This window comes from Symphalangus syndactylus, chromosome 23 (genome assembly GCF_028878055.3).
Source record: "Symphalangus syndactylus isolate Jambi chromosome 23, NHGRI_mSymSyn1-v2.1_pri, whole genome shotgun sequence".
Lineage (NCBI taxonomy): Eukaryota > Metazoa > Chordata > Mammalia > Primates > Hylobatidae > Symphalangus > Symphalangus syndactylus.
Genome location: NC_072445.2, coordinates 10,971,006 through 10,998,992, shown reverse-complemented (window position 1 = coordinate 10,998,992; position 27,987 = coordinate 10,971,006). Strand labels below are relative to the sequence as shown.

The window sequence follows — 27,987 nt, the reverse complement described above, 5'->3', positions numbered from 1 at the left end:
ACTTTTATATGTACACAAGTTTTGTTTTTCCTGTATTCATCCACACAAGGGCTTGATTAAGAAAAAATTCCCTCAGGTACAGTTCATCGCAGTTTCACTGAAGCCCGTGGAGGAGGCTCTGCTGTTTCTATCCTGACCTCTGTGAACTCTGCTTGTCCTTTGCAAGCCCACAGACAAACAGGCCATTCAAGTGCTCAATGGTCTCCACTGCTGTTCATGAGACCCACAGAGAAAGAGGGCCCGAGAGATGAGATGCAGGCTCCTCCAGGAATGAAGAGGGCTTCACAACCGTCTTCACTCATCATTGTCTGCCTCTGATCCATAATTCTGACATAGACACCTACTGTATCCATTTGATTTCTACAATTCAGAACCAGAGGCCAAAGTGTAGTTTGCTTTTTCTTCATCTTGGCAATGGCATGACCAGTGGCCAGCTATCTAGTGGTGTCAATAAAAGAATAATGACAGAAAAAAATAAAAGGAACAGGAAAAGAACATCCTTATTTACACCATTCGATTGCTACCTACTAAAAGCACTTGGGAGAAAACAATGCACATAGTGAATCATCCAATCAGAAACACACAGCTTTGTATTATTACAAAAAAGAAAAACACCTCACCTTGCCTTTGTTTCCCAGCACAGACAGAAATCATTTTAAGACAGAGGATCACATAGGCAGTTGCACACCCAGCTGACAAACACTTTGGGTCTGGATTTCCTCCCCCAACCACATTACATCAGCTTTGACACATCTGTAAAACATCTTCTCTGCAGAAAGTCAGACCCTAAAGATCAAACCCAGGGAGGCTCCCTCTCCCCAGGCCAGCTACTTTAGCTCATAACCCTCTGAAGACACTTGGTAAAGGCAACACAGCTGACAAGAGCACTGCTGCCTCAGCAGTAGTGGGCTCTGGCCCCCCCAAGGCAGGGAGGGCTAGAGCCGAGCTTCTGAGAAGCCATCCAGACAGGCAAGGGAGAAGGGGAGGGAGTGCAGTGGCGATATAAGAACCTGATGAAATGGAAGAAGGCATTACCTTGGGAGTTACCATTGTGAATTATTATATAATCAGACTCTAGCCTGGCGTCACAGAGACTCCAAGGGCCACGGACAATGGGAAAGAAGTGTACTTCCTGAACGCAATTCAAAGTTACCTGAACTTTTTTCACTGGTTCTAGATTCCACTTTGCTTGGGAAACTACAAGAACTTCTTTAATCAGCCATGGTCTTCCAAAAAGTAGAGTGATGTGACAGGGAAGATGGGGACAGGCAGGCCCACCCGGTAAAGGATGGCTCTGACATTAGAACCTGTTGGCTGCCCTCTCCACTGCCAGGGAAGGAAGCTGGCCATGCAGGTGAAGGAAGGCACCAGCCCTGTTTCCTGCCTCAAGGGCAGCATCAAGGTCATAGTGCCCAAAGGCCCGGAAGAGGTCAGTCTCAGATGGGTGCTGGCAGAGTCCTAGCCAAGTGGCCAGGCTGAATCCTTCCTGAGCCATCTGCAGGAAGAGTCAGGAGGGCTAGGCTCTGGCCACTGCCTTGCAGCTCACAGCTGGTTCACACATGCATGCAAAGGGCAGGTAACTAAGTAACCAACTCCCAGAAAGCAGTTTCATAGTTTTTGTTTTTATTTTTCCCCTTTCAACCTGGTTTTCGGCTCTGGAAGCTGTTCCTGTGCACAGTTCTATTTCCTACAGTTCTGAGAAAGCGGTTCCGTCGCAGATGACCAAAGGCTGGACCCCTCTGGCTATAATGTAGACCTTCCAGTGGGTGGTGTCGACATAGCCTTGAGGGGAAATAGCAACAGGAAAGCATGTAAATGTCAGAAGGTGGGCACGAGCAAGGCAGGTCTGCCAGAGCTGGCCCTCAGGGTGCACTGCAGAGTCAAAGACAAATCTTTTTCTATTTAATTTAGTTTCCTTTTTTTTCTTTTTTATTTTTTAAGAGATGGGGTCTCACTATATTGCCCAGGCTGGTCTTGAACTCCTGGGCTCAAGCGATCCTCCTGCTTCAGTCTCCCAGAGTGCTGAGATTACAGGTGTGGGCCACCATACCTGGCTTAAAGACAAATTGCTCTGAAAGTCTTCTAGCACTTCCTAGCATAAGTATTCCTAGTTATTATCAGTCCTCTTTAAATGCTTTATCACCGCCCCTCACCCAGGGAACTGTGAATCACAATTCAGCAGGCTTACAAAGGCAAGATGCTCTAGATGAGGCTGCTGTTGGGCATCAAGTCTCAGCTTTTACAGCAAGAAGACAGAATGGATTCTGAGGGGGCACAAGACCTACTAGCCAATTTTCCTGTGTCTATCTATAATGCAGTTTCATTACACAACATCCAGATTAACCTAAACCTAAACCAGCATTGCCCAAATTGGGTTCGGCAAACAGTAGTGTCCTGTAAGATATTCGAAAGAAAATAGGTTCCATGGCCAAGTAAGCCTGAGAAACACTAGGTTTCTCCAAGGCTTTTCAACATCTTTGATACACTAATAATGCACTATGCATCAACAAGACAGGCATTTCCCAAAGTCAACTGACTCAAGACCCTATTTGCCAACGGTCTTTTCAAGGGGCTTCTGGTCCCACCTGTGGGGTCATGAGTAATCTGAAGAATTGTTTAGGAAACACTGACCTATCATTTGAGTGGGCTATGAAGGTAAACCTAAAAACTTTAACCTTTCAATAATCCCCAATGATGCTGAACATCATTGTGCCTGTAGTTTACAATACTTTTAGAAATTCTTTTTTTCTTTTTTTTTTTTTTGAGACGGAGTTTCACTCTTGTTGCCCAAGCTGGAGTGCAATGGCACAATCTTGGCTCACTGCAATCTCCATCTCCCAGGTTCAAGCGATTCTCCTGCCTCAGCCTCCCGAGTAGCTGGGATTACAGGTGCGCACCACCATGCCTGGCTAATTTTTTCTAGTTTTAGTAGAGACGGGGTTTCATCATCTCTTGGCCAGGCTGGTCTCGAACTCCTGACCTCAGGTGATCTGCCCACCTTGGCCTCCCAAAGTGCTGGGATTACAGGCATGAGCCATCGCGCGTGGCTTTAAAAAATATTTAATTCCCTGATTTTAGAGACAGGGTCTCGCTTCATTGCCCAGGCTGTAGTGCAGTGGTGCAGTCATAGCTCACTGCAGCCTCAAATTCCTGGGCTCAAGAGAACCTCCCAACTCAGCTTCCTGAGTAGCTGGAACTACAGGCGCATGCCACCAAGCCTGGCTAATCTTATAATTTTGGGTAGATACAAGGTCTTACTATCTTGCCCAGACTGGTCTTGAACTCCTGGGCTCAAGCAATCCTCCTGCCTTGGTCTCCCAAAGTGCTGGGATTATAGGTGTGAGCTACCCTGCTTGGCCCTAACAATGCTGTCTTGTACACTTAAAAATTCGTTGAGAGGGTAGATGTCATGTTAAGTGTTTTTACCATAAGAAAATAAAATTTTAAACAAAAAACATCTCTTGATGGGAAATTTATTCTAGAGTACTATGGGCCCTGCTCATCTTTAAACGAAGAGCACTGAGTAGAATTCAGCTTTTACTTGGTGACTCCGGAATGGTCATGATGGGCAATGACTATCCTGTACAGTGACTGCAGATGTTGTACCTGACCCCCAAAAGGTTTTCTGGTGATCTGGAACCCCTCTCCCGTCCATCTCCACAGGAAAATGTACATTTTGTCAAAAATCACAGAACTTGCATGTCATGGTGCCATTCTTAAGGGTCCCTAAGGTGGAGGAACCGCCATCTGTCCTGTAACACTGAGTGATTCTTCTTGGTCAGGGTCTGTTTTCCTGTCCTCATTGTTAACCGTGGCAGCGACAGCCATCATGCCTATTTCTGTCGCTGCTTCAGGTGCTCGCTGGCTTCCCCACCCCTCCCTGCCCCCATTCTTCTCCAAGACTTGCTCTCCTCTTCTTCTCTTCAGCGCCCATCCCTCTCTGTGTTCTGCCATGTGACTGGCCTTTTATAGACACTGCCAACTACAGGGCTCCTTTCTCTCTAGACAACAAACCAGCCAGGCACAGCACAGCAGGTGTCATGCACCGGATATGAGGCTAATCCGGACTATCTGTACCAGCATTTGATGCTCAAGCTTTCTTGATCACTGCCAGACATTTTTTTTAATTTTTCCCTAATTCTGTAATTGGTATTCCGGTTGCTTGTGCGAGCCGGAAGTCTGCAATTCAGATAACTAAGGTGTTTCTGTAGCTGTCTGAATTGTTAGGCATTTGTAAAATATAAAACAGAAACTTGTTCAAGCACAACCACATGCTGCAAACCTAAATATGCCAGAGAGATTCTCGCAATAGTCATCTCTTGTGTTAAGAGTCACTCCATTACAGGAAAAAAGACTCAGAACAATTTCCATACAAGAATCCTCGTTTTTGTACGAAGTTTCCCAAGAGCCAGGCCAGCTGTGCTCCATTATTAGTTAATGCTCGATTTGTACCTTATTTTTATTTTTCATTTCTAAATTGAAATAAAAGTTACATAACTTAAATTAAAACTTGGCAGAGCTTGCAGTCCAATTCCTACCCTCATATGAGATGCAAGGTTTCTAGGAACTTGGGGGTCTTCTGAATGGGTAAAATTAAAAGAAATCAATTGGAAAACCAGCCTGGGCTCTGCCAGAGACTCCAGGTCTTGCCTAGGTTTTGTGAGGCAGGAAAAGCAAGGAGGTCAATGGTGGCACTTGCTGATTTATTTGCTTCTTCCAAGAAAACTCGGCTGTCAAACTGATTGCTGCTGACAGCAGTGGATTCAAACCTGTTTCTTTGGAACAGATTTTTAGGATATAACGCACAGGACAAGTCACATTTGGGCAAACACTGAGCCAGGGTCAAGGGTGAGTCATCAGTGTGAGGTTGTGACTTGGCTGTGGCAGCCACACAGAAGGTAACATTTCCTTGTGTGACCATTGCCGTTATATACTGCTTGGTATTGTTTTATTTGCAAAATGGGTATATATTCCTGTAGTCCTTGATTGTCCCTCTCCTGGCTTGACTGTGTTCAAGCAGGCACTTAAAACCTGATGCTCTGCTCGACTGACAGTGGGGCCTTGGGGTGGTCACCTCTCCTCTCTGGGTCTCAACCTTTTCATCTATAAAACAAGGGATTGGTCTAAATATTTTCCAGAATCCTTCCTAACTTGAAGTTTCTATGATCAACAGACACATGCATTCTATATGTTGTATGTACAAGACATTTCTTTCTGCTATGTTTTCGCATTAAGTTGTTTAATTTCTAAGCATAAATGTTGAGCCTGTTAATAGGAGAATGTTATTTTTGATTCTACTAAATACAACTTTTGTGAAGGCAGTATGTGATTCTTAAAATAGCTTTTGAGTTAAAAACTAAAAAGACACATGGCTGACCCTGCCCTCCCGGGGCCCTACATACCGATATCCCCCGGCTCTATTGGCATGGCCACAGACTGACAATGTCTTCGGCACTGGAAGGGAGGGATGAGCTGCAACATGGCCTCACCGCTGCCAATGATAAATAGGTCAGGCATTTTATGCATCTGGAGGAAAGAACGAGGAGGGGAGGAAAAGGAAGGCAAAGAAAACAAAATAAAACCAGGGGGTTTAGTAAATAAAAATGCTTTCACATACGGCTCTGAGTTTCCTAGCCTAAGCAAAGAGGAAATAGAACCAATAACAAAAAATTGCAATTATGTCCAAAAGACAAAAACAAACTACTTTCCCCTAAGAATGGCATCTCTTGGTACTAAGACCAGAGTAAAATCTCTTCTGTGGGTTCTCCTAAAGAGGCACTATGTGATTTAGTGGGCAATACCCTCAACGAGAGCCCCAGAGTAGATCCTGCATGAGCTTCATAATTTGCAACTATTTTTAGCCACAGCTTCAAAGTAAGCCAAAGAAAAATACCTAATTGCAATTTAACAAAGGTAGTTCTAGCAGAAACCAACACATGGTGGCTGAAGTATACAACATTCTGAGATTCTGGTTTGATGAAAACTTTTTAGATAAATAGATAATCAGCATATCCTTTGGGCACTCTTCCATGGAATGTTATTTCTTACTACCAGGGCTCTGATAAGAATTGCACAGCAGCAAGTTTAAGTTTACACTGCCTGGCAAGACCCAGGGGAGCAGACATACCATGCTACTGATTAAAAACTAATGACACTAAGACTGGCCTCTGATTTTGAAAACTAAGGAGACAACCAGCATACGCACCTGCAAAGGTAACTACTGCCCCTCTGAGGGCATGCTACTGCCAGCAACAGGCATTAAATGCAACCTGCTGTGTGCCAGGGAAGGAGCTGTGAACCCTGGGGTGGGGCTGGGACCAGGGCAGGGAATAGGGATAAACAGAGAGATGGGTCTTGCTGGGACATTTCTCCTTACCTTGATGATGACAGAAAACCCCTAGGGCCTCTTCTCTCATCTCTTCCCCCTATCTCTTGCCCTTCAGAAAAACCCTTTATATGCCCATATAAAGTGGGAGCCAGAAGTCTGACTCCCTGGACCATGTCTTGGTTTTCTCTTCACCACTCAGGGCCTCCAGAGTCTTGGGTTTTGGCCCTATCTTCCCCTGTCCCCAACCCTGGTCTCTCTGCTGCTGCCACAGGCCTTGCCCATAATGTTTTCATGGCAACACTAGAGCCATTTCACCTGCTAATGTGGTGACAGGGACAAGCCTGGTGTCTTCAGCTAGCCTTCAGTTGACTGGTACTAATAATGGCAGAAGCCTTAACATCTGTAGTCCTCAAAACAATCTCAGAAGGACCAAAACAAGCGGCTGTATCCCTTCTTCACACAGGCCTGAAGTGGGCAGAGTCATGTTCATCCGTTCCCAGGATGGGAAGAAACAGACAACAGGGTGGCACAGGCCAGCCTAGGCCACACTGTGAGTGGGTGAAGTGGGCCTTGGAGCCCCTCACCTTCTCCCCGAGTGCCACTTAACAACCAGCTCCTCACTTCTGTCCCAAGGCTGCCTTTGGACACTGGGCCCACAGACACGTGACTTTCACAGGGCCCAGGGCCCAGGGATGTGGACAACAGGGTGGGGTAACAAGGCTGCGGGGAAAGGGGAGCTTGGGCCAGGGTGGGGAAACAGATGCTCTAAGAAACTGGGCTCTCAGGAGTTTTGCCTGTCTGGTCACTGCCCTTCCCAAAACATCCTCGAGAACCGCAGTATGACTCTGGTAAGCATTTGAGTAACTCTGTATTTACTCCTTTGGCTGGCCTCCTTGGTGTTGCACACGCTGGTGGAATTAACTTTGGTATTCAAGTGGTAAAACCAAGAGAAAGATAAAGGCCGTGTCCCAGGATTATATTTATGAAGATGAAATCATACAAAGGCCTGGAATTCTAGCCGGCGACAGCAGGATAAACTTCTTTAAAATCTGAGGCAAGAGCCCAGCATCTCCACCCCAGTGCTGGCAGACAGAACTTCTTACTTCTAGACAAAATGATTGTTTTTATAGGCTTTTAAATTCCTTTAACACAATTCAGCAAATTTGGAGCCAAGCGATAGTATCAGGAGGTGGAAGCCACGGTCCAGAGTTGGTAGGGAGCCACGGTTTGGGAAATTTATTTTTCTACGAAGGAAAATGCATGCTTTTAATTCTCCCAAACTGATCCAGGCTCAAAAACCTTCCTTAGGAATGAGACTCGACAAAAGGAGCAATTCAGAGAAAAGTAAACAGACACAAATGCAGAACAGCTTCTCCCAGTCCACTGGCCCCAGAGAGGTAACTTTGGCTCTGAGCACCTGGCCCCAGACTGAAGTGGGAAATGATGGGGGCAGAGTGGGCTTTTCTACCCAAGCTGGGCTGCCTGCCTATCAAATCCTTCCCAGCCTCCCACACTTTTTGCCTTTCAAGTTCTCTACCTGAAATCTCTTAATTGTTTATTTCTGGCAAAAACCATCCTGGGGGTGAGAGGGTAAAGGGTGTGTCCTTGGGCAACTCACTTAATCTCTCTGGGGCTCAGTTTCCTTATCCACAAAATGAAGCAGTTATTCTATTCATCTACATACTATTCCTTTATAGCTTTCTTTTCTTTCTTTTTTTAAAAAATAGAGATAGGGTCTCCCCATATTGCCCAGGCTGGTCTGAAACTCCTAGGCTCAAGCAATCCTCTTGCCTCAGCCTCCCCAAGTGCTGGATTACAGGCATGAGTGACCACCGATCATGGCTGCTTGCCTACTTTCTAATTTAAGGTAGGAAAGCCAGACTAATTACACACTCAAGTCCTTCAAATGTTAAGATTTCACTTCTTTTAACATAGAAAAGTAGCTTGCCTCAGGTGTTAAGGGCAGGAGACAGATTTGCAAGGTAACTAGACTTTCTGGAAACCTGCCTTCATGACAAGGTGGGCCCCTCCAAGTCTCCTGGCTAGCAGCAGGAGGGGAGAACTAGACTGTGTGGGTGTCCCCTCAATTCACCCTCTAAGCCAATATGCAGGGAAGGCCTTGGTTATGACATCAGTCCAGGTCCCAAATAAAGAAAATTCTAGATCCAAGTCCTCTCAAAATTTCCTACCTTACTCCCCACAACAGGTTCCGGGTGAAGAAAAGAGCACTTGTTTAAAGAGGCATCTTTTGGAAATGGCAGGTGAGTGAAAACAGGAAAAAGCTCACGTAACATTTGTGATCTGTTCAGAGGTCTTCTCCTGTAGAAGTTTGAAACAGAAAAAAAGTAATTAAACTGGTCAAGCCAGCCCATGACTAAGAGAGAGCCAAGTAATGGTGGGAAAACTGTGGGCGGTGGGCAAAGAGAGAAAAATATGAGTACAGTATCTTAAGTACTAGGTCCCTGAAGAATAGTTGCACAGAGTCAATGAACTGTAACATGTACACACACAGGCATAAACTCAACAGCCATGATTTGAATATGTGGGTGGAGCGTTTCTAAATTGCAGCTAAAACAATATATAGAGGAAGGAAAGAAACAATCTATTCATTCTATCTTGGAGAAGACGGAAGTAACAGCAGGTCAGGCGCGGGAAGGGGAGAAGACAGAAGGAGGAAGGGACAAAAAGCATGATCCTTCTTCTGAGGCACAGGGAGACGCAGGGGGAAAGCTGCTCAGCTTGTTCAGCTGGGCACTCTTGCACGCAAACAGCACATTTAAAGAAAGATAGAAGCATTAACAAATTAATAAAAAGCCTGAAAAAGCCATTTTAATTCTCTCAGATGGAAACTGGCTTTCTTTTCTTATTAGACAGCAACCTTAACCACAAGGAATGAGCCATGTCTTCCGCAGGGCACAGGAAGGAACAGCAGGACAAACTGGGGTTTCGATCCTGGCTGGGTAACCTTAGGCAAGTTATTTAACCATTGTTTCCTATTTTTCTTTCTTTCCCCCTCCCCCCACTTTTTTTTTTTTTTTTGAGACAGGGTCTCGCTTTGTCGCCCAGGCTGGAGTGCAGTGGTGTGATCATGGCTCACTGCAGCCTCAACCTCCCAGGCTCAAGCCATCCTCCCACTTCAGCCTCCCAAGTAGCTTGGATATTTTTTGTAGAGATGGGGTCTCCCTATGTTGCCTGGGCTGGTCTCGAACTCCTGGGCCCAAGTGATCAACCCACCTCAGACTCCCAAAGTGTTGGGATTATAGGCATGAGCCACCATGCCTAGCTACTGATTCCCACTTGTCTGATCTGAAGAATGACAACAATCATTCCTACTTTCCAGAGTTATTATCAGTGTCCCCAGTGAGCCATAGACACTAAGCACCAAGGCACACTGCCTGGCAGAAACAAGTGCCAAAAAATGCAATTCTCCTTCTATTATTTGCACTCTCTCTTCAGCCCCCCGCATAAGGCCCCATTCCACATAAAATGCTAAATGCATACTTAGAAATAAATTATGACGCTATTAGACAAACTTGCTGTCCCCCCCCATGGTGGCACCCCTCCTTCTGACACACCTCTTCATCCAACCCCTTTATCTCTCATCATTGGTTTATCAGTGGGATGCCAGCATTGGATTTGTAAAGTGCTGGGCCTGCAGTAGTGGCTCAGTGATAGCTATTACTGTTTTGCGGGTATTTCTGGTCTGCCCCTTTCCTACTTGCAAGCTAAGTGCCCCCATAGCAACCCCATTTTTTTGAGACAGAGTCTCACTCTGTCACCCAGGCTGGAGTGCAATGGCGCGATCTCAGCTCACGGCAACCTCTGCCTCCCAGGTTCAAGCGATTCTCATGCCTCAGCCTCCAGAGTAGCTGGGATTACAGGCATGCGCCACCACACCTGGCTAATTTTTGTATTTTTAGTAGAGATGGGGTTTTGCCATGTTGGCCAGGCTGGTCTGCAACTCCTAGGCTCAAGTGATCTGCCTGCCTCGGCCTCCCAAAGTGCTGGGATCACAGGCATGAGCCACTGTGCCCGGCCCTTTTCCCACTCACCATGGATAAGGAAATGGGAACCACCGTTCAGGAAAGCAGCGCCACCACTTGGCAAAAAACCCTTCAGAGAAGCCTTCTGCCGCCTCAGGGTACTGGCACAAAAAATGCTGAATCTCCTCCGACAATAGGGGCTTTCCCATCTTGGCAAGGCAGGAAACAAAGTAAAACAAAACAACACAGAGTTACTTGTCAGAAATTTCCTAGAGCTTGACCTGGCCTTTAAGAAGCAGCCAATCAGTGGGAGACTCAGGCTTCTGCTCACCTTGATCACCAGTGGATGGAGCCTCTCAAATTTCCTTGGGGCGTCTTCCAGGAGCATCACCTTCAGGTGTTTCTGGGCACAGCCAGTGCAGTTGGCAGGAATGGGTTCTGACTCATTCTGCTCACAGTCTTTTGTCCACCAGGGGTCAAAGTCTGAGAGAGGAAAGGATATGGAGAAAACAGATGCTGAAAGAGCATAGCTGGTACATCCAGTAGCTCCAGCAATGAAACAAGAAAGGAAAGACATCATAACGACTTTATTTATTTATTTATTTATTTTGAGACAGAGTCTCACTCTGTTGCCCAGGCTGGAGTGTAGTGGCACTGTCCAGCTCACTGTAACCCCTGCCTCCTAGGTTCAAGGGATTCTCCTGCCACAGCCTTCCGAGTAGCTGGAACTACAGGCGCATGCCACCACACCTGGCTAATTTTTGTATTTTTAGTTGAAATGGGGTCTCGCCATGTCACCCAGGCTGGTCTTGAATTCCTGGGCTCACGTGATCTGCCCACACTGGCCTCCCAAAGTGCTGGGATTACAGGTGCAAGCCACCGCATCCAGCCCATAATAATTTTTATAAGACAAACAATGATAAGCGCTGGAGACCGCTGAAAAGGTACGGTATATATGAAGCAGCCTCTGAGGAGGGAGTAGAGGACGGGCAGGAAGGAGAGGTATTCTTCTCTGTATACCTTTTTACACTTTGTGGAAAATATCTTTTAATCTGTCATGCATTTCCTAAATCAAATCAACAAATAAAGCATAACAGCTAGGAAAAACATTCAGCAATGTGGAGCTAAAGAAGTAGTTCCCCCAACATTTTCTAACCTATGACCCATATGGCTGAAATGTCCACAGCACGGGGGGCTGGTGTGGACAGAAGGGTGACCCCACCATCATCGCTGTGCCCTAATGCACTTCTCACACATGCTGGATGTGTGCCTAGACCCTTGGTTCACAAGTACACATGGGAGCCAGGACTCTGGGAAGGAAGAGTGAGAAAAGGGCACAGAAGAGGAAAGGGATGGAGAGGGTAGATAAGACTTTTCTGGAGCCATCTTTGGACTAAAGTGAATTGCATCTGTCCATAAGACAGACAGCCCTCTATCCCAGCTCAGGAGGGGGTGGGTAGGGCCGCCAGCCATAGTTTCCAGCCCCACATGCTGATCAGAAATGGAAGACCCCCAACCCAGACACTGCTGTGAGTGACAGCGGCTCCCTGACATGCCTGTCTGGTTTGGCTCCTTCTCTGAGGGGCTCTTGTTTCTGCACTGCCTTTCCCAGCTTCCCTCTGTTGCCATGCTGTTTATAATGTTATTTCATTATTTCTTGTTTACTTTCTGTTCCACTTTGGATTTCATCTGTATTCTCTGAGAGATGTGTTTGTTTTAAACTCTGCTTTGAGTCTAAAATGTTTCAGAGGATGGTTCTGATTAAAACCCAATGGAAACCAAATCAGGAGAGAGCCTACGACAAATGATAACAGACAACCAAATGTGGCTGAAACGAAGTCAATTTTTTAAACCAATAAACATACTTGGAAACTGACTCTTAACCACAAAACATTTTCTGTGGTTGGCAGTAAGCGCTACATCCTTGTTTTCTCTGAGGTAGTAGTAGTGGGGCATAGTAAATCCTCATTGGGGAAGGACCGTATTTGTTCTTGGCTGGTCTGCGGAGCATCCTCCATCTCTTGCAGATAGTATCTGTGCTTCCTGGAGGCAACTGCCACCTACCTTTCTCAGCTAGTCTCAACCTGCAGGAAGATTATTAGCCAGAGGATTACCGCTACACTCTGCTCCTGGAAGGGCACCTCTCCTCCCACAGTACTCTGGGGGTAGCTGAAAACCCTTTAGTACCACCTGTTTCAGTGGCACACTGAGGCTGCAAAGTCGCATTTTTTCTTCTCCAGTATTTTCAAATGTTTCTTATTCAGGGTCAAATATGATAAATTCTTGCCAATATGCAAAAAATCTGGGTAATGGACACACCATGAGGCATAATCATAACAACATGTTACAATTATACAGCATTTCAGTTTCCAAAGTACTTGCGATGGAAGGGGAAGGAGAAAGCAAGCTAGCGCACTGAGTGCTTGCCCTATGTTAGTCACTTTCCCATGTTACAGCATTTAATTTTCACTGTGTAATTACTGAGGAGGAATCACTATTCTCATTCTGTGGATGAACTAACTGAAAGTTAGAGGTGATAGGAAGTTCCTGAGGTGCCAGAGTGTGGCAGGAAGAACACAGCAGATGCCGGGCGTGCAGTGGGGGTTTGGGTAAGGAAACAGGCTGCAGAGGAAGATGTGGTGAGGGCTTCCAGGGCTTGAAGCATGTCTGGCTGTACTCAAAACAAAAAGAGGAACTGTTGGAGGCTTCTGAGCAGGAATTTCTCGATGTTCTAGGAAGATTATTCTGGATTGTGACTAGGGTGCCCTAGGAGAGAGAGGCTGGGAAAAGGAAGACTTGGTTATATTTTGGTTTTGCCCTTTTTAGGGAAAAGGGGGGGAGGTTCCACCGTGATGAGAAGTGAAATATGATGAATGAGGCAGTGGGAATGGAAAAAAGGGGTGGTGGATTCTAGAAGCGGTGAGGATGAAATCTACAGCCCCAAGGAGCACTACTGTGAATGGGTGCACTATACTGTCCTCTTGTTCAGTGTCATAATAAACCTGCAGATCTCTGGTATCGCCCATGTCATTAGTGCTCATCTAGGGAATGTCATCTGCAGATTTATTATTGACACTTTTCTGTAGTAGTGTGTCATATTCCAACAGAATCAGTTAATTATGACAGTCTTCCCAGGAGATGAGAGTGAAGCACCAGGAGAAAGGGGCACCTTCCTCGAATTTGTACAAAGGTGCTGCATGGGCTAGTAGCGAGCAGCTCTTAACCTAAGAGTTAGGAGAATTATTTTAAATATAACTTATTTAATTTTTTTTTTTTTTTTTTGGAGATGGAGTCTCGCTCTGTCGCCCAAGCTGGAGTATAGTGGCGCGATCTCGGCTCACTGCAACCTCCGCCTCCTGGAGTCAAGCGATTCTCCTGCCTCAGCCTCCTGAGTAGCTGGGATTACAGGTGCCCGCCACGAAGCCCGGCTCATTTTTGTATTTTCAGTAGAGACAGGGTTTCACCATGTCGGCCAGGCTGGTCTCAAACTCCTGACCTCAGATGATCCACCAACCTCAGCCTCGCAAAGTGCTGGGATTACAGGCGTGAGCCACCACGCCCAGCCCAGCCTTATTGAATTTTAATTTTATTCAGAGCTTTAGATATTCTTTGGATTTCCAGGTGGAGATGCCTTTAAAAAGCAGGTAGAAGAAAACCCAGTAAAGGGAAATCAAGAACGAAAAAGAAAGTAGGAATAGCAAACTAAAAGAAAAACTTGGAGGTGGTGTTCCTTGAGGGTCTAAGAACACAAGTAAAAAACTGTTAGTACTAAAAAGAGAATTTAATAAGGTGACAGAATACAAGATACAGACTTTCAGATACATAAACATTAACAGCTTTCTTACTCTACTGGGCACAATCAGTTAAAAACTGAAATGGAAAATGATCTCATTCATAATAACTAGCAATAAATTTAACAAGATAAAACAGTTATGGGTGGTGGCTGACGCTTGTAACCCCAACACTTTGGGAGGCCGAGGTGGGATCGCTTGAGCCCAGGAGTTTGAGACCAGCCCCTTTTTTTTTTGAGACAGGGTCTTGCTGTGTCGCCCAGGCTGGAGTACAGTGGCACAATCTCAGCTCACTGTAGCCTTGACCTTCCAGGTTCAAGTCATCCTCCCACCTTAGCCTCCCAAGTAGCTGGGACTACCAGTGTGTGCCATCACACCCAGCTAGTTTTTATATTTTTTGTAGAGACAGGGTTTCATCATGTTGCTCAGGCTAGTCTTGAACTCCTGAGCTCAAGCAATCCACCCGCCTTGGCCTCCCAAAGTGCTGGGATTACAGGTGTCAGCCACCATGCCTGGCCGATAAAGGATAAACATAGATTTTTAATTAAGTGAGGAAAGGATAGATTCAATAAATCAAATTGGGACAAGTGACCATCTATATGGAAGAAAATAAAGTTAGATTCCCACCCTTTCACCATATACTGAATTAAATTCTAGATTGATTAAAGATACAAATAGATAACACAAAATTTTAAAAATAACTAAAGGAGCTGGACATGGTGGCACTTTAGTCCCAGCTACTCAGGAGGCTGAGGCAGGATAATCTCTTGAACCCAGGAGTTCAAGGCTAGCCTGGGAACACAGTGAGATCCTGTCTCAAAAAAAAAAAAAAAAAGCTAGAGGAACTACTCCAAACCATAGAGAGTTCATATATTTTCATGAGTTCTCATCTGTATAAGAACGTGTCCGTAAATGTGAGACTTCAGATAAATTAGTCAATCCCTTGGCACACCAGTTTCCTCATCTTTGAAATGGCTATAAAAACAGTATCTACCCTAAGTGACTGTTGTGAGGACTGAGAAATGAGTATTTTTATAATCTTGGGGAAAAGGAAGGCCTCCTAGAGGCTACAAAGGAAAAATGGACAGATTTGACCAATATTTGCATATACGAGACAAATAATCAGTATTTCTAGTATATAAGCTTCTGTTTGAATTAACAAAAAATTTCTTTTTTTTTTTGAGACAGGCTCTCATTCTGTCACCCAGGCTGAAGTGCAGTGGTGCAATCACAGCTCACTGTGGCCTTCACCTCCCCGGGCTCAGGTGATCCTCCCACCTCAGCCGCCAGAGTAGCTGGGACTACAGCTGTGCACCACCATATATGGCTAATGTTTTGTATTTTTTGTAGAGCTAGGGTTTCTCCATGTTGCCCAGGCTAGATAAAAAAATTTTTAATGGGGAAAGAATATGAACAAGTAATTCACAGTAAAGTATTATAAATATAAATGGCCTATAAACCATTTGAAAAGACATGCAATTTGACTAATAATCAACGAAATGCAACTTGAAATGAGATACTATTATTTAGTTTTCTAACTGGCAAAACATTGACAACATCCAGTGTCAATGATCAACATATGCTGTTAATGAAAGTATAAGCTGGTATAAGTTTATGAAGACAATTTGGTTGCATTTATTAAAATTTAAAACGCACATGCCCTTTGACTCAGCTAGTCCATTTCCAAGAATATATCTTACAGAAAAAACAGTATATCTATGTAAAGATATGTGTATATGAATCTCTCAGGTAGATATTTTTGTAATAGCAAAAAAAAAAAACTCACAACAACCCTAGAAAATGGTTAAATTATAGAAGAGTCACAGAATCAACTAATATGAAATCCTCAAAAATATATATACAGGGTTTAATTATGTTTTCCCAAAATCCACATCTTTTCTAGAACCTCAGAACATGACCTTGGAGATAGGGTGGCCACAGATGTAGTCAGTTAAGATGAGTCATACTGAAGTAGGATGAACCCTGAATCCAATCTGAATGATGTCCTTAGAAGAAAACAGAAGACACAAAGACACACACAGAAAGCAGACAGCCACGTGAAGGTAAAGGCAGAGGTTGAAGTTATGCTGACACAGCCAAGGAATGCCAAGGGACTGCTGAAAACCACCGGAAACTGGAAGAGGCCAGGAAGGATTCTTCCCTAGAGCCTTTGAGAGGGGGCGTGGCCCTATCAACCTGGATTTCTAACTTCTGGACTCCACAACTGTGAGGTACTGGATTTCTGTTGTTTTAAGCTGCTCGGCCTGTGATGCTTTGTTTTGGCAGCCTTAGAAACTAATACAATGTGTCTAGCCAAAAATATGTACATGAGATCTTTTGTATGTGTGTGAACAAAAAAAGTATTTCTATTTATATATATTAAGTATATCTATTTGTATAGACATGGAAAAACTCAGAAGGATGTACACCAAGTTATTACTAGCAGTTGCTTGAGTAGAAAAGTTAAAAGGATAGAGATGAGAAATATTACTTTGTTATAAGTATTTTTTAAATATCAAAATATTACACCTCTTACTGTCTTTGTATGCATGTATTTTATACACTTTCCAAGTCAAAATGTCTTTGGAGATCATGAAAACTGAAGCCGAAAATTCAATGCTGAAGTGTAGAGGTAAATCATCTCAGAAGGCTGGCCCCAGAGAGGCACCTGACAGGAGCAGAGGTGGCCAAGCTGGTGGCCCGCAAAGAAGGAAGGGAAGTAACAAGAAAAAAAGATCACTGGAATGGGGTAGCCTGTGCCATCCACCTGAACTAAGGGAGTCCAAACTTTAAAAGAAAGAACTACATTTGATTTCTCTGTAGCCCTGGGATCACCAAGGTGGATAAAGCATATGAGCTTAGACAGAGGAATGGGCAAACGGCGAACTAGGGGTGGGGGTCGGGTGCAGGCTCCTCCTCCTCTCCCCACAGAGTCCCTGACATCAGAAAGAGATGTGGCCAGACTCCAGCTTGGCCTCTGTCCATCTGAAAAGGTTTTGTCTGACGTATTCTCTATACAACTGGCTGGAGCCATCATGCCACAAAGTGAACAAAATTCCATCCTGGGAAACAGCCAACAGCACACAGCCAGCCGAGCCCATGCCACCCTAGTTTACGGCTTTTGACTGCCTAATATGCTGCATCTCACTTCTTTCCAGCCCTCCTGTTTCTAACCACTTTTCCTGAAGCACCAGACAGAAAAGTCAGTGTAAATTATATAGCAACTTCCTACTTTTCTTTTAATTTCTAAGGCTTCTTTACTGCAGATATCCCTCATACCAGATATTTTAAACATTTTTTTAAAGGTATGACAGAGAAATCCTACATATAAAAGTTCAATAAAGCTTGTAACTTGTATTTCAAGTTTTCACTATGATTTGGAATCATTTCACTGTTGGAGATGTCAAAAACAGTCTCTCAGACAAAACACAGCCTTGAAGTCAACGTGCAGAGACCATAACTACCCGCCCTTCTTTACAAGTTGGGCACTGGGCAGAAAAATGGATGGGCCAATGTCTCACCCATCAGAGAGCCTCCTGGTGCCTGAGAGTTATTTACAAGAAAACTCACTTAGGCTGGTTCACTGCAGACAACCATAACATCCTGGAATTCTGCATGGGGAGAGTCCTGTTACACAGATTATTTACCTGGCAAAAACAAAACAAAACAAAAGATTTCTTTCCAGGACAAAAAACTCCCTCTGGATAAAAAGGATAGGGAAGAAAGAAAAGAACAAAGCCAATACTAGCTCTACAAGAGCAGTGGTTTTGTCTGTTTTGTTCACTGCTTTGTTGGGAACAGTGCCTGGCATATATAGCAGGGTCTCCATAAACATTTATTGAATGAGTGAATGAAGTTGGGGAGAGGGAGGAAGGGATGGAAGGAGGAAAAGAAGGAGGGAGGAAGGCAGGAAGGCAGGCAGGAAGGCTGATTTTCCAGAAGCTTTAACAATAGAATTAAGTCCATGGGGAGAAAAATCAAATGAGCAATCTGGATTCACAGAAACCTCAAAATAAAGATTAAATAAATATAACCTCATGATTTCTTACATTATAAATGTACCCAAGAAAAACCTGCAAAGCCCATGACAAAGTTCCCATGACTTTCACTAGTTTGTGCTCAATATTTAATCAGGCTGCTCTCCAGAAGCTTGTTTTTGCATAGCACCTCTTCTAGTACCCTGGGCATGAGGCAGGGGTGAAGCCTTGACGGTGAAGGAGGCTTTTGCCAGGTCCCTGCATGTGTGGCACCATGCCCAGAGCCATTTTCACACACCGTAGAGGGAAAGAGCCCAAGAAATCATTTCACCAACAGCCTTGCCTCCAGGAAGCAATGCATTGGAACCACTCCAAACCATAGAGAAAGTCTGAGTTCTCACTTGTACAAAAATTTGTTTCTAAATGTGAAAATTTATTATCAAAAACACAGCAAAAGAAAAAATCATAAATAAGTAAATAAATGTGAGACTTTAGACAAGTCAGTCAATCCCCTTGCACATCAGTTTCCTCATCTTTGAAATGAACATAAAAACAATATCTACCTTATGTGACTGCTGTGAAGACTGAGAAATAAATATAAAGTGCATGGCACAGTACCTGGTATACAGTAAGTGCTTGACAGAGCTGTTATTATCACAGAAGGTAAACTTATTTTGCAAATAAAAGAGTAAGGTTTTCCTTGAGGTCTAAGCAGTTCATCTTTGAGCACAGGTCTGGACTCTCTAAGTCTTACCAGATTCTTAGTTTGAGGCCAACAAATGATTTGCTATTTCCAAAACTTCTTGATGTTGCTGGATCTACTTCATCCTTCCTTTGAAGGTTACGAGATGCATCAAGTTCCAAATGTGTGCCTTTTCACTGTATGTGAGAACTATCCCAGGCTTCCTCAGTAGAAATGAATATGTTATTTTTAAATTGGCCAGAAAATGACCAAAGTAAACAAAATAATTGGCCGAACATGCTAGCACCTGGCTTGACTGAGGGCAGAGATGGCAGGCCGTAAGTGTGGTATCTTGGACAGAATGCTAGAGGGAGTTAAGAAACTAGGGTTCAAGTGTGATTTTGCCACTTTTAGCTGGGTAAGCAAGTTCCTTTACCTCCCCTGGCCTCAGTTACCTCTTTTATAAAATGGGGTATGTACTAGATTAACTCTAAAATTCTTTTTTAGCTTTAAGACTCAATGATTCCATGGAAATGGTAAAAACCAAGGGGATGGTTGGCAAGAGTAAAGTGACTATAAAGATGTGAAGCCAAGAGGGGAGAAAAACACTAAGAATGTGAATGTAAAGAGAAAACTCTGGGTCAGTAAGAGGAAAGATTAAGTAAGTCAAATATTATCTATAAGGGTGCAGACTAGGGAGGATGAACTGGGCTGAATGTCTAAGACAAGATCAGGTCGGGAAAATTCTAAAAGGTCAGTAGCTTGGAAGACCACTTATCTTTGGAACCGCCAGAAAGAATATCGTCTCTTCAGGGACTAGGGAGTTAAGAGAAAGTAACTGATGATCTGAGAGAGAGAGTGTAGAACTCCAACATCAGACTTAAAGCTAGACTCTTTAGGTCTACTGCATGGCTACAGACTACTCACATCAGAGGTGAAGGGCTCAGTCTCTGAAGACTGGCTGCCTGGGTTCAAATCATGGCTCCGTGACTAGACCTGGGACCTTGAGCAAGTGACCTAACCATACTGTGCCTCAGTGTCCTCATCTGTAAAATGGGCATAAAACCTGAAGCAACCCTATAGGGATGTTGTCAAGATTAAATAAGCCAATATATGGAAAGCCCCCTGAACAGGGTCTGGCAACTGGTAAGTAATAAACAACTGTCAGTTTATTTACTTATTTTTTGCTGCAGAGTGGGATATTTCCATGACTCGCTGCAAAGTCACTTCATCTTATTGAGAGCATTTAGGGGAAGGATTTCCTATCTAAGGCTGAAATCTAGAAAAAGAACCCCACTTCCGTCACCCTTTTGTTCCCGGGGTGGGGTCGGGGGAAACTTCCAGTCATTGGTGGTGGTGCCTCTTGTACATCACCAAGGCTGCAGCTGCCCTCCATCACTCCCGAGGTGCACTGCAAGGAGCACCAGATGACCCCGGGAGTGTGAGACAGGCCAGCACTTCAGGAAACCATATGGGGTTTCCTTTGGGGAATCTGTCACACCATATTCTCCCCTTGCATTTACTTTAAATGTATGGCCAAGTAATCCTAACTTTAAGGTGGTTGTTTTTTGATACCAGGACATTAAAAATGATGTATTTTTACTTTTCCTGCCCTATTACAGGCCCAGATTAAGTTGCACTTAATTCTCCCTCATGTGTTTCTGTTTACTCTTCATATAATTACACATTTTTAACTTTTCTTCCAAATGCTACGCAAAATGCTGTTAGTTTCACATATCTACAGCTTCCCAGAATTATCATACATAGGAAAATATGGTGCTTCCACATCCACATTTACAAGTAAAAACAGCACTTTAATAGAATCAACAACATTAAAGAGCTAAAGCCACACCCTTCCAATGCTCACTCGCTCTCTCTACAACTGAGCTCCAAGGACTCGTTTTATTTCCATCTGCAAGGCAAAATATTGATTTGAAGTAGTCCAAATAATCCGGCTTGTTGACAAGACACTAATGTTTCTGGAATGTTTAAACTATGATTTAGAGAAGAAGCAAGCAGTGTTCATTGACGATGCCCCATTTCTCAGTTCAACTGTGTATGGAGATTTACTTTATAGGGCTGGGGAAGAAGATAATGCTATCAACCAGGTCGGGAAAACTCATCGGGGGGTTGCCGTTAGGGAGGCTGTCGGGGGAAGACAGTCAGGAAAGGAGACTGGTGTGTCTGAGGAAGAGGCACAGACTGGCCTAACTGACAAGTTTCTCTCGCTGTTTTCCTCCAAACGCTTTGAACCGTTCTGATAGGAGTTTGAGACTGCATTTTTTTTTTTTTTTTTTAGCTCTGTTAGTGACATTTCAAAAGCAACCTTCCCAATAAACACAAGGAAGTTATATCTGGAATTTTCAAATGAAATATCTGAGCTGTTGATTTTTTAATGAGGTGGAATTCTTGTCTTACAATGTCCCCTTCCTCTGATTTTGATACAATTTTGGAAACCTTCCCACGACTTCCTCAAGTATACAAAAATAGCTTTCAATGGAGACCCAATCCAAGGGATGATCTTTATGACTCATTAGATCTTAAAGAATGACATTATGAGACCATCCTGGCCAACACGGTGAAACCCCATCTCTACTAAAAATACAAAAAATTAGCCGGGCATGGTGGCAGGCGCCTGTAGTCCCAGCTACTCAGGAGGCTGAGGCAGGAGAATGGCGTGAACCCAGGAGGCGGAGCTTGCAGTGAGCCAAGATCGCGCCACTGCACTCCAGCCTGGGCGATACAGCAAGACTCCAACTCAAGAAAAAAAAAAGAATGAACATTATGATTATAAAGCTTAAATACATTTTTTCTGAAAGCATTTTTCCTAAAAGTTATGACGCATTCTAAAAGTTTCAGAACATGGTTACACAATAAATTCTATAATCCATTTGTGATATTAATATACATATTATTCTACATTGCCAAATAAAATAAACATCATCAAAAAAATCCCAAAATAATATCCCTCTTTCTCAAAAAGTAAATTTCTTTATACACACACACACACACACACACACACACAAAATTGGAGGCAGGGTCTCGCTATGTTGCCTAGGCTGCTCTTGAACTCCTGGGCTCAACCAATCCTTTTGCCTCAGCTTCCCAAATTGCTAGGATTATAGTTGTAAACCACCACACCCAGCCTGAAAAAGTAAATTTCAACTCTTATTACATGTTACACTATTCTCAAAAGGAAACCCCTCAAATAGTCTATCAGACTATGAATTCTTATGCCACTGATGCACCGTTACTAAATTTATGTGTTTTTAAAATTCTATTTACTGGCAAAATTGATATACTTTTGAGCACTAAATTAAACGAGCTGTGACAGAGAGAGAAGGGCTAAAATGAAAGAGTGGGATATACCTAGACAAAAACCGAGCCCAACAGGCCAAGGACTGTTAGAGGACCTTTAGAAGCAAGCTGAACTCGGGTGCTTTCAATAAACCAATACCTATGTATTAAATATGCATTAAGGACAGGAATCACAGGAGAAAAGGATGAGACACAATCAAATCCTTTTTATGGGCAAAGACATTCATCCCCATCATGTGTGTTCTGGAATTTGGGGGTGTGAATTTGGCTCTACCAGATGTTCCTCTAGCAAGTTTCTTAATCTCTCTGAGCCTTGGTTTCTTCATCTGTAAAATGGGGATAATAAACCCCATCTCGGACTGAATTAAAGGAGACAATATAGAGAGCGTGCCTCTCATCAGGTATCAATAAATGTTACTTCCTTTCCTATCACATACTGTCAAAAAAACTGTATCTAATAAGTAGTAAATGTTGCATTTTACCTGGAAAGGGTCTGTCTTCATCACCCCCATGCAGAGGAACTCCCTTATTTTCTGACATGTACTTCTTGGCAATGGGCAAGGACATCAGCCTAATATGATGGATGAGTGAGCGCCAGGTGTGAGCTCCAGAAAGCACTGGCTCAGGTGCTAATGGGCTGAAAGGTTGAATCACAAAGTAGGCAGTGAGCAAGATTAATCCCAAGGTTGCGAGAACCTACAAGGAAAGATAGAAAAGGCATTAATAATCGTCCCAGCAAACAAATACCTTAATACCAAGAGAAACAAAACAAAACAAAACAGGCTTCTTTTGCTACTTCCAATGTGCCTTAAGAACGACTCCATTTTCATAAACAAGCCACTTACGTTTACTTCTGGAAGAATTTAGAATTTGAGAACTACAGGGACTGCAAGGCTTACCAAGCTGCTACCATCTAATCAGTGTATTTTAAAATTCACCATTTAAAAATACACAGGACGGGTGCAGTGGCTCTTGCCTGTAATCCCAGCACTTTGGGAGGCTGAGGCGGGCAGATCACGAGGTCAGGAAATCGAGACCATCCTGGCTAACACGGTGAAACCCTGTCTCTACTAAAAATACAAAAAAATTAGCTGGGCGTGGTGGTGGGTGCCTGTAGTCCCAGCTACCCGGGAGGCTGAGGCCGGAGAACGGAGTGAACCCGGGAGGCGGAGCTTGCAGTGAGCCGAGATCGCGCCACAGCACTCCAGCCTGGGCGACAGAGCGAGACTCCGTCTCAAAATAATAATAATAATAATAATAATAATAATAATAATAATAATAATACACAAAGGGGCAGGGCGCAGTGGCTCACGCCTGTAATCCCAGCACTTTGGGAGGCCAAGGTGGGTGGATCACCTGAGGTCAGGAGTTCGAGACCAGCTTGGCCAACATGGTGAAACCCCACCTCTACTAAAAATACAAATATTAGGCCAGGCACAGTGGCTCATGCCTGTAATCCCAGCACTTTGGGAGGCTGAGGTGAGTGGATCACCTGAGGTCAGGAGTTCGAGACCAGCTGACCAACATAGTGAAACTCCCATCTCTACTAAAAATACAAAATTAGCCAGGCATGGTTGCGCATGCCTGTAATCCCAGCTACTTGGGAGGCTGAGGCAGGAGAATTGCTTGAACCTGGGAGGCGGGGGTTGCAGTGAGCCAAGATCACGCCATTGCACTCCAGCCTGGGCAACAAGAGTGAAACTCTGTCTCAAAAAATAAATAAATACATACGTAATGGCTGGTTGCAGTGGCTCACGCCTGTAACCCCAGCACTTTGGGAGACTGAGGCGGACAGTCTCTAACTCAGTCTGAGAGTGATTGACTGGACTAAAGTCACTTGAGCCCAGGAGTTCCAGATCAGCCTGGACAACACGGAAAACCCCATCTCTACAAAAAATAGAAAAATTAGCCAGGCGTGGTGGCGCATGCCTGTGGTCCTAGGTACTTGGGAGGCTGAGATTGGAGGATCACCTGAGTCTGGGAGTTCGAGGCTGCAGTGAGCCATGATGGCACCACTGCACTCCAGCCTGGGCAACAGAGTGTGACCTTGACTAGAAAAATAAAAAATCTGTCCAGGTGCGATGGCTCAGGCCTGTAATCCCAGCACTTTGGGAAGCCGAGGTGGGCAGATCACCTGAGGTCAGGAGTTCAGGACCAGCCTGACCAACATGGAGAAACCCTGTCTCTACTAAAAATACAAAAATTAGCCAGGTGTGGTGGCACATGCCTGTAATCCCAGCTACTTGGGAGGCTGAGGCAGAAGAATCGTTTGAACCTGGGAGGCAGAGGTTGCAGTGAGCTGAGATCACGCCACTGCACTCCAGCCTGGGCAACAGAGTGTGACCCCGTCTCAAAAAAAAAAAACAAAACAAACAAACAAGGCCAGGCGTGGTGGCTCATGCCTATAATCCAAGCACTTTGGGAGGCTGAGGTGGGCAGATCACCTGAGGTCAGGAGTTCAAGACCAGCCTGACCAACATGGAGAAACCCTGTCTCCACTAAAAATACAAAATTAGCTGGGCGTGGTGGCGCATGCCTGTAATCCCAGCTACTTGGGAGTCTGAGGCAGGAGAATCACTTGAACCCAGGAGGCAGAGGCTGCGGTGAGCCAAGATTGCGCCATTGCACTCCAGCCTAGGCAACAAGAGTGAGACTCCGTCTCAAAACACACACACACACACACACACACACACACACACACACCAAACAAATAATAAAAAATTAAATAACAATATCACACAAATATAATTTGACTATAAATATGCAGCTTTCATCTAGGACCTTTAACAACACAGTCAAATTTCCTAGTAACACATGGTAACAAGAGCAAAGGCCAATTTATTCACGGAAAAACCAAGGCTCAGTGGTGGGATTAGTCAAAAATAGCATTTGTGAAGAATGTTGAACAGTTTGTGCTCTGTTGAAGCAATTACCAACTCAGGAAACATTTTACCTTATACACAACTATAAGGAGAGGATACTGGGGGGGCGGCCTCTGAGGTTCATTCTTTTCCAGCAGCTGTCTGATAAATTTTTCAATTGCCTTCTCTGACATGCCACACTGATGGCCAGTCTGTCTCACCAAATCAACAGTCTCTGAAAGTTTGTCATAAATGCTGATCTCGTTGGCAGCAAGATCCATGTCTTCCAGTATAAAATCCCTGACACAGATGGAGAGAAAATAAATGTAAAAAGAAGGGTGGTTTCTTTAGGTACTTCCTCTTCAAAGCTACTTGACCATCTGTAAAGAAGGACTAGTTTTGTGCTTTCCTCAATCCTCTACAGACCAACACTTTTATGAAACACAATGAATACATAGAGACAATGTCAGATTGCCATACAAGTTTTAAAATAGTCATTAACTGTGGGCCAGGAACAGTTTACAGACCTGCACTAGTTCCCAAACACTGAGGAGCACTGGTCTAGAGCACAATATATCCTAATGGGACTCTGAAGCACTAATGACATCCAAAAAAGATTTCTGACACCAATGATGGGAGATCTGCTACTGGTGATTTCCTAAAATAAAAAAAAATGGATTATGCACAGTGTTGTTGATCAATTATTTCTTTCCAATTATACCAGAAAGATCTTTTAGCAACACAAGAGGAAGAACTGATCACTGAAGATTACTGAAGGTGATTTACTGAGAGCAACTGGCTGAAAAGCTTTGTTCTTGGCAGAGCAAAGATTTCAGACAATACAAAAACCATGGCATGCGGCTTGCAGTCCTCACACTTTTCTTTCTTCTTCTTTTTTTTTATTTCTTCTAGAGCAACCAGAGTCCTCATGCTTTTCTACAAATACAATTTTAGAAAATAAAGGGCATTTTATTTGTATTTTATATACTTAAAATACCTAAGATTTTTAACTAATTTAAAAATTCAATTTGTGTTCTTATAGTTATTTTAAAGACAGATTGTTTCATCATGCCCAGAGAACAAAAGGTAAAAACTAATGGGGCAAAGTAGAGTTCTCTCTGTATCATTTGTAAAATGAAATTAAATAGTTCCAAGGCTGGGCGCAATAGCTCATGCCTGTAATCCCAGCACTTCGGGAGGCTGAGGCAGGCAGATCACCTGAGGTCGGGCGTTTAAGACCAGCCTGACTAACATGGAGAAACCCCGTCTCTACTAAAAATACTAAATTAGCCTGGCATGGTGGCGGGTGCCTGTAATCCCAGCTACTCAGGAGGCTGAGGCAGGAGAATCTCTTGAACTCGGGAGGCGGAGGTTGTGGTGAGCTGAGATCACGCCATTGCACTCCAGCCTGGGCAACAAGAGCGAAACTCAATCTCAAAAAAAAAAAAAAAAAAAAGAAAAGAAAAGAAAAGAAAAACAAATTTTAAAAATCAGCTCGGCCTGGTGGCACACACCTGTAGTCCCAGCTACTTGGGAGGCTGAGGTGAGAGGACTGCTTGAGCCCAGGAGTTTGAGGCTGCAGTGGGCTATGATCATACCACTGCACTCCAGCCTGGGAGACAGAACGAGATCCCATCTCTAGAGAAATAAAATAAGATAAAATAATTAAATGGCTATTTAAAAAAGTGTTTAAGTTACAGAACCATAATATTTTTCTTCATTTACAGGAGGAAGAAGAGTGCTTCTTCGGGTTTGTGCTCTCTTCTACTGGGCTTTATTTATTTATTTTTAATACAGAGGGTCCTTTTATTTTGCATACTTCATTCCTACAGTGCTTCTAGCCTCAAAAAGTACTGACATAGTACATGTGTATTCTCTCAGTAAGGAGATGCTGCCACCTGTAGGGGGGAGGACATAGTCATGTTGTTACAACACAACCCAGCACACACCAGCACATCTCCTCTTCCAGCAGTGTGCCTCCCAATCACTCCTGTTTGGTCCTCTTTATGACTATTAAGTGTTTAGCTCATTAGGTCTTAACCTGGCTTGCACATTAGAATCACCTAGAGAGTGTTTCATAAATGCTCATACCTGGGCATCGACTCAGACCAATTAGATCAGAATCAGAAGACTTCTAATGGTGGATTACAAGGCATGCAATCTAGACTTTGAGGAACTGGGGGAATGAGAGAAGAGCCCACCACACTATACCCCCCACATTCAGATAAAAAGACGGTACAAACTACAGTTGAGACTTGAACAACATGGGTTTGAACTATGTGGGTACACTTAAAAGCTGATTTTTTTCTACCAACACAGGATTGAAAATACAATATTTTCAGGATGCAAAAACTGCGTATACATTTACAGAGGGATGTTTTTTGTATAAACAGGTTCCACAGAATCAACTGTGAAACTTGAATATGCAAGGATTTGGGTGTATATGGAGATTCTGCAACCAATACCTCACATATACCAAGAGACAGCTATATGTATTATTTTCAATACATGATGCTAGGATCACTGGATATCCACACATGAAAAAATGAACTTGGACCTTTTTTTTTTTTTGAGACAGAGTCTCGCTCTGGTTGCCCAGGCTGGAGTGCAGTGGCGCGGTCTTGGCTCACTGCCACTTCTGCCTCCCGAGTTCAAGTGATTCTCCTGCCTCAGCCTCCCAAGTAGCTGGGATTACAGGTACCCGCCACCATGCCTGGCGATTTTTTTTGTATTTTTAGTAGAGACGGGGTTTCACCATGTTGGCCAGGCTGGTCTCAAACTCCTGACCTCAGGCAATCCGCCTGCCTCAGCCGCCCAAAGTGCTGGGATTACAGGTGTGAGCCACCACACCTGGCCCTTTCTTTATACTATACACAAAAATTAACTCAAAATTGATCAAATACCTAAATTTATAAGCTAAAACGATAAAACTTCAAAGAAAACACAGGGAGGGAGGCTTCATGATTCTGGGATTTGGCAATGGTTTCTTAGATATGATACCAAAAGAACAAGTAGCAAAAGAAAAAATAAATTGGACTTCATCAAAA

General features: G+C 43.9%; 1 protein-coding gene across 7 annotated transcripts in view; it reads right to left on the bottom strand.

Moving 5' to 3' along the window:
- Positions 1-572: 572 nt before the first annotated feature.
- The window catches only part of C23H6orf89 (chromosome 23 C6orf89 homolog), a 47,862-nt gene continuing 20,447 nt past the window's right edge, over positions 573-27,987 (bottom strand). For 6 of the 7 annotated variants that reach the window (XM_063632303.1, XM_063632305.1, XM_063632304.1 and 3 more), the window contains 7 exons: positions 25,033-25,240; positions 22,562-22,775; positions 10,643-10,794; positions 10,381-10,520; positions 8,518-8,647; positions 5,403-5,526; positions 573-1,782 (listed from right to left, as the gene is read on the bottom strand). In XM_063632303.1, coding sequence (XP_063488373.1) covers positions 1,688-1,782; positions 5,403-5,526; positions 8,518-8,647; positions 10,381-10,520; positions 10,643-10,794; positions 22,562-22,775; positions 25,033-25,240 — 1,063 coding nt within the window. In that variant the 3' untranslated portion in view covers positions 573-1,687. Of the gene's footprint in view, positions 1,783-5,402; positions 5,527-8,517; positions 8,648-10,380; positions 10,521-10,642; positions 10,795-22,561; positions 22,776-25,032; positions 25,241-27,987 lie in introns of those variants that run through there. The other variant, XR_010119056.1, reaches the window with a different exon arrangement.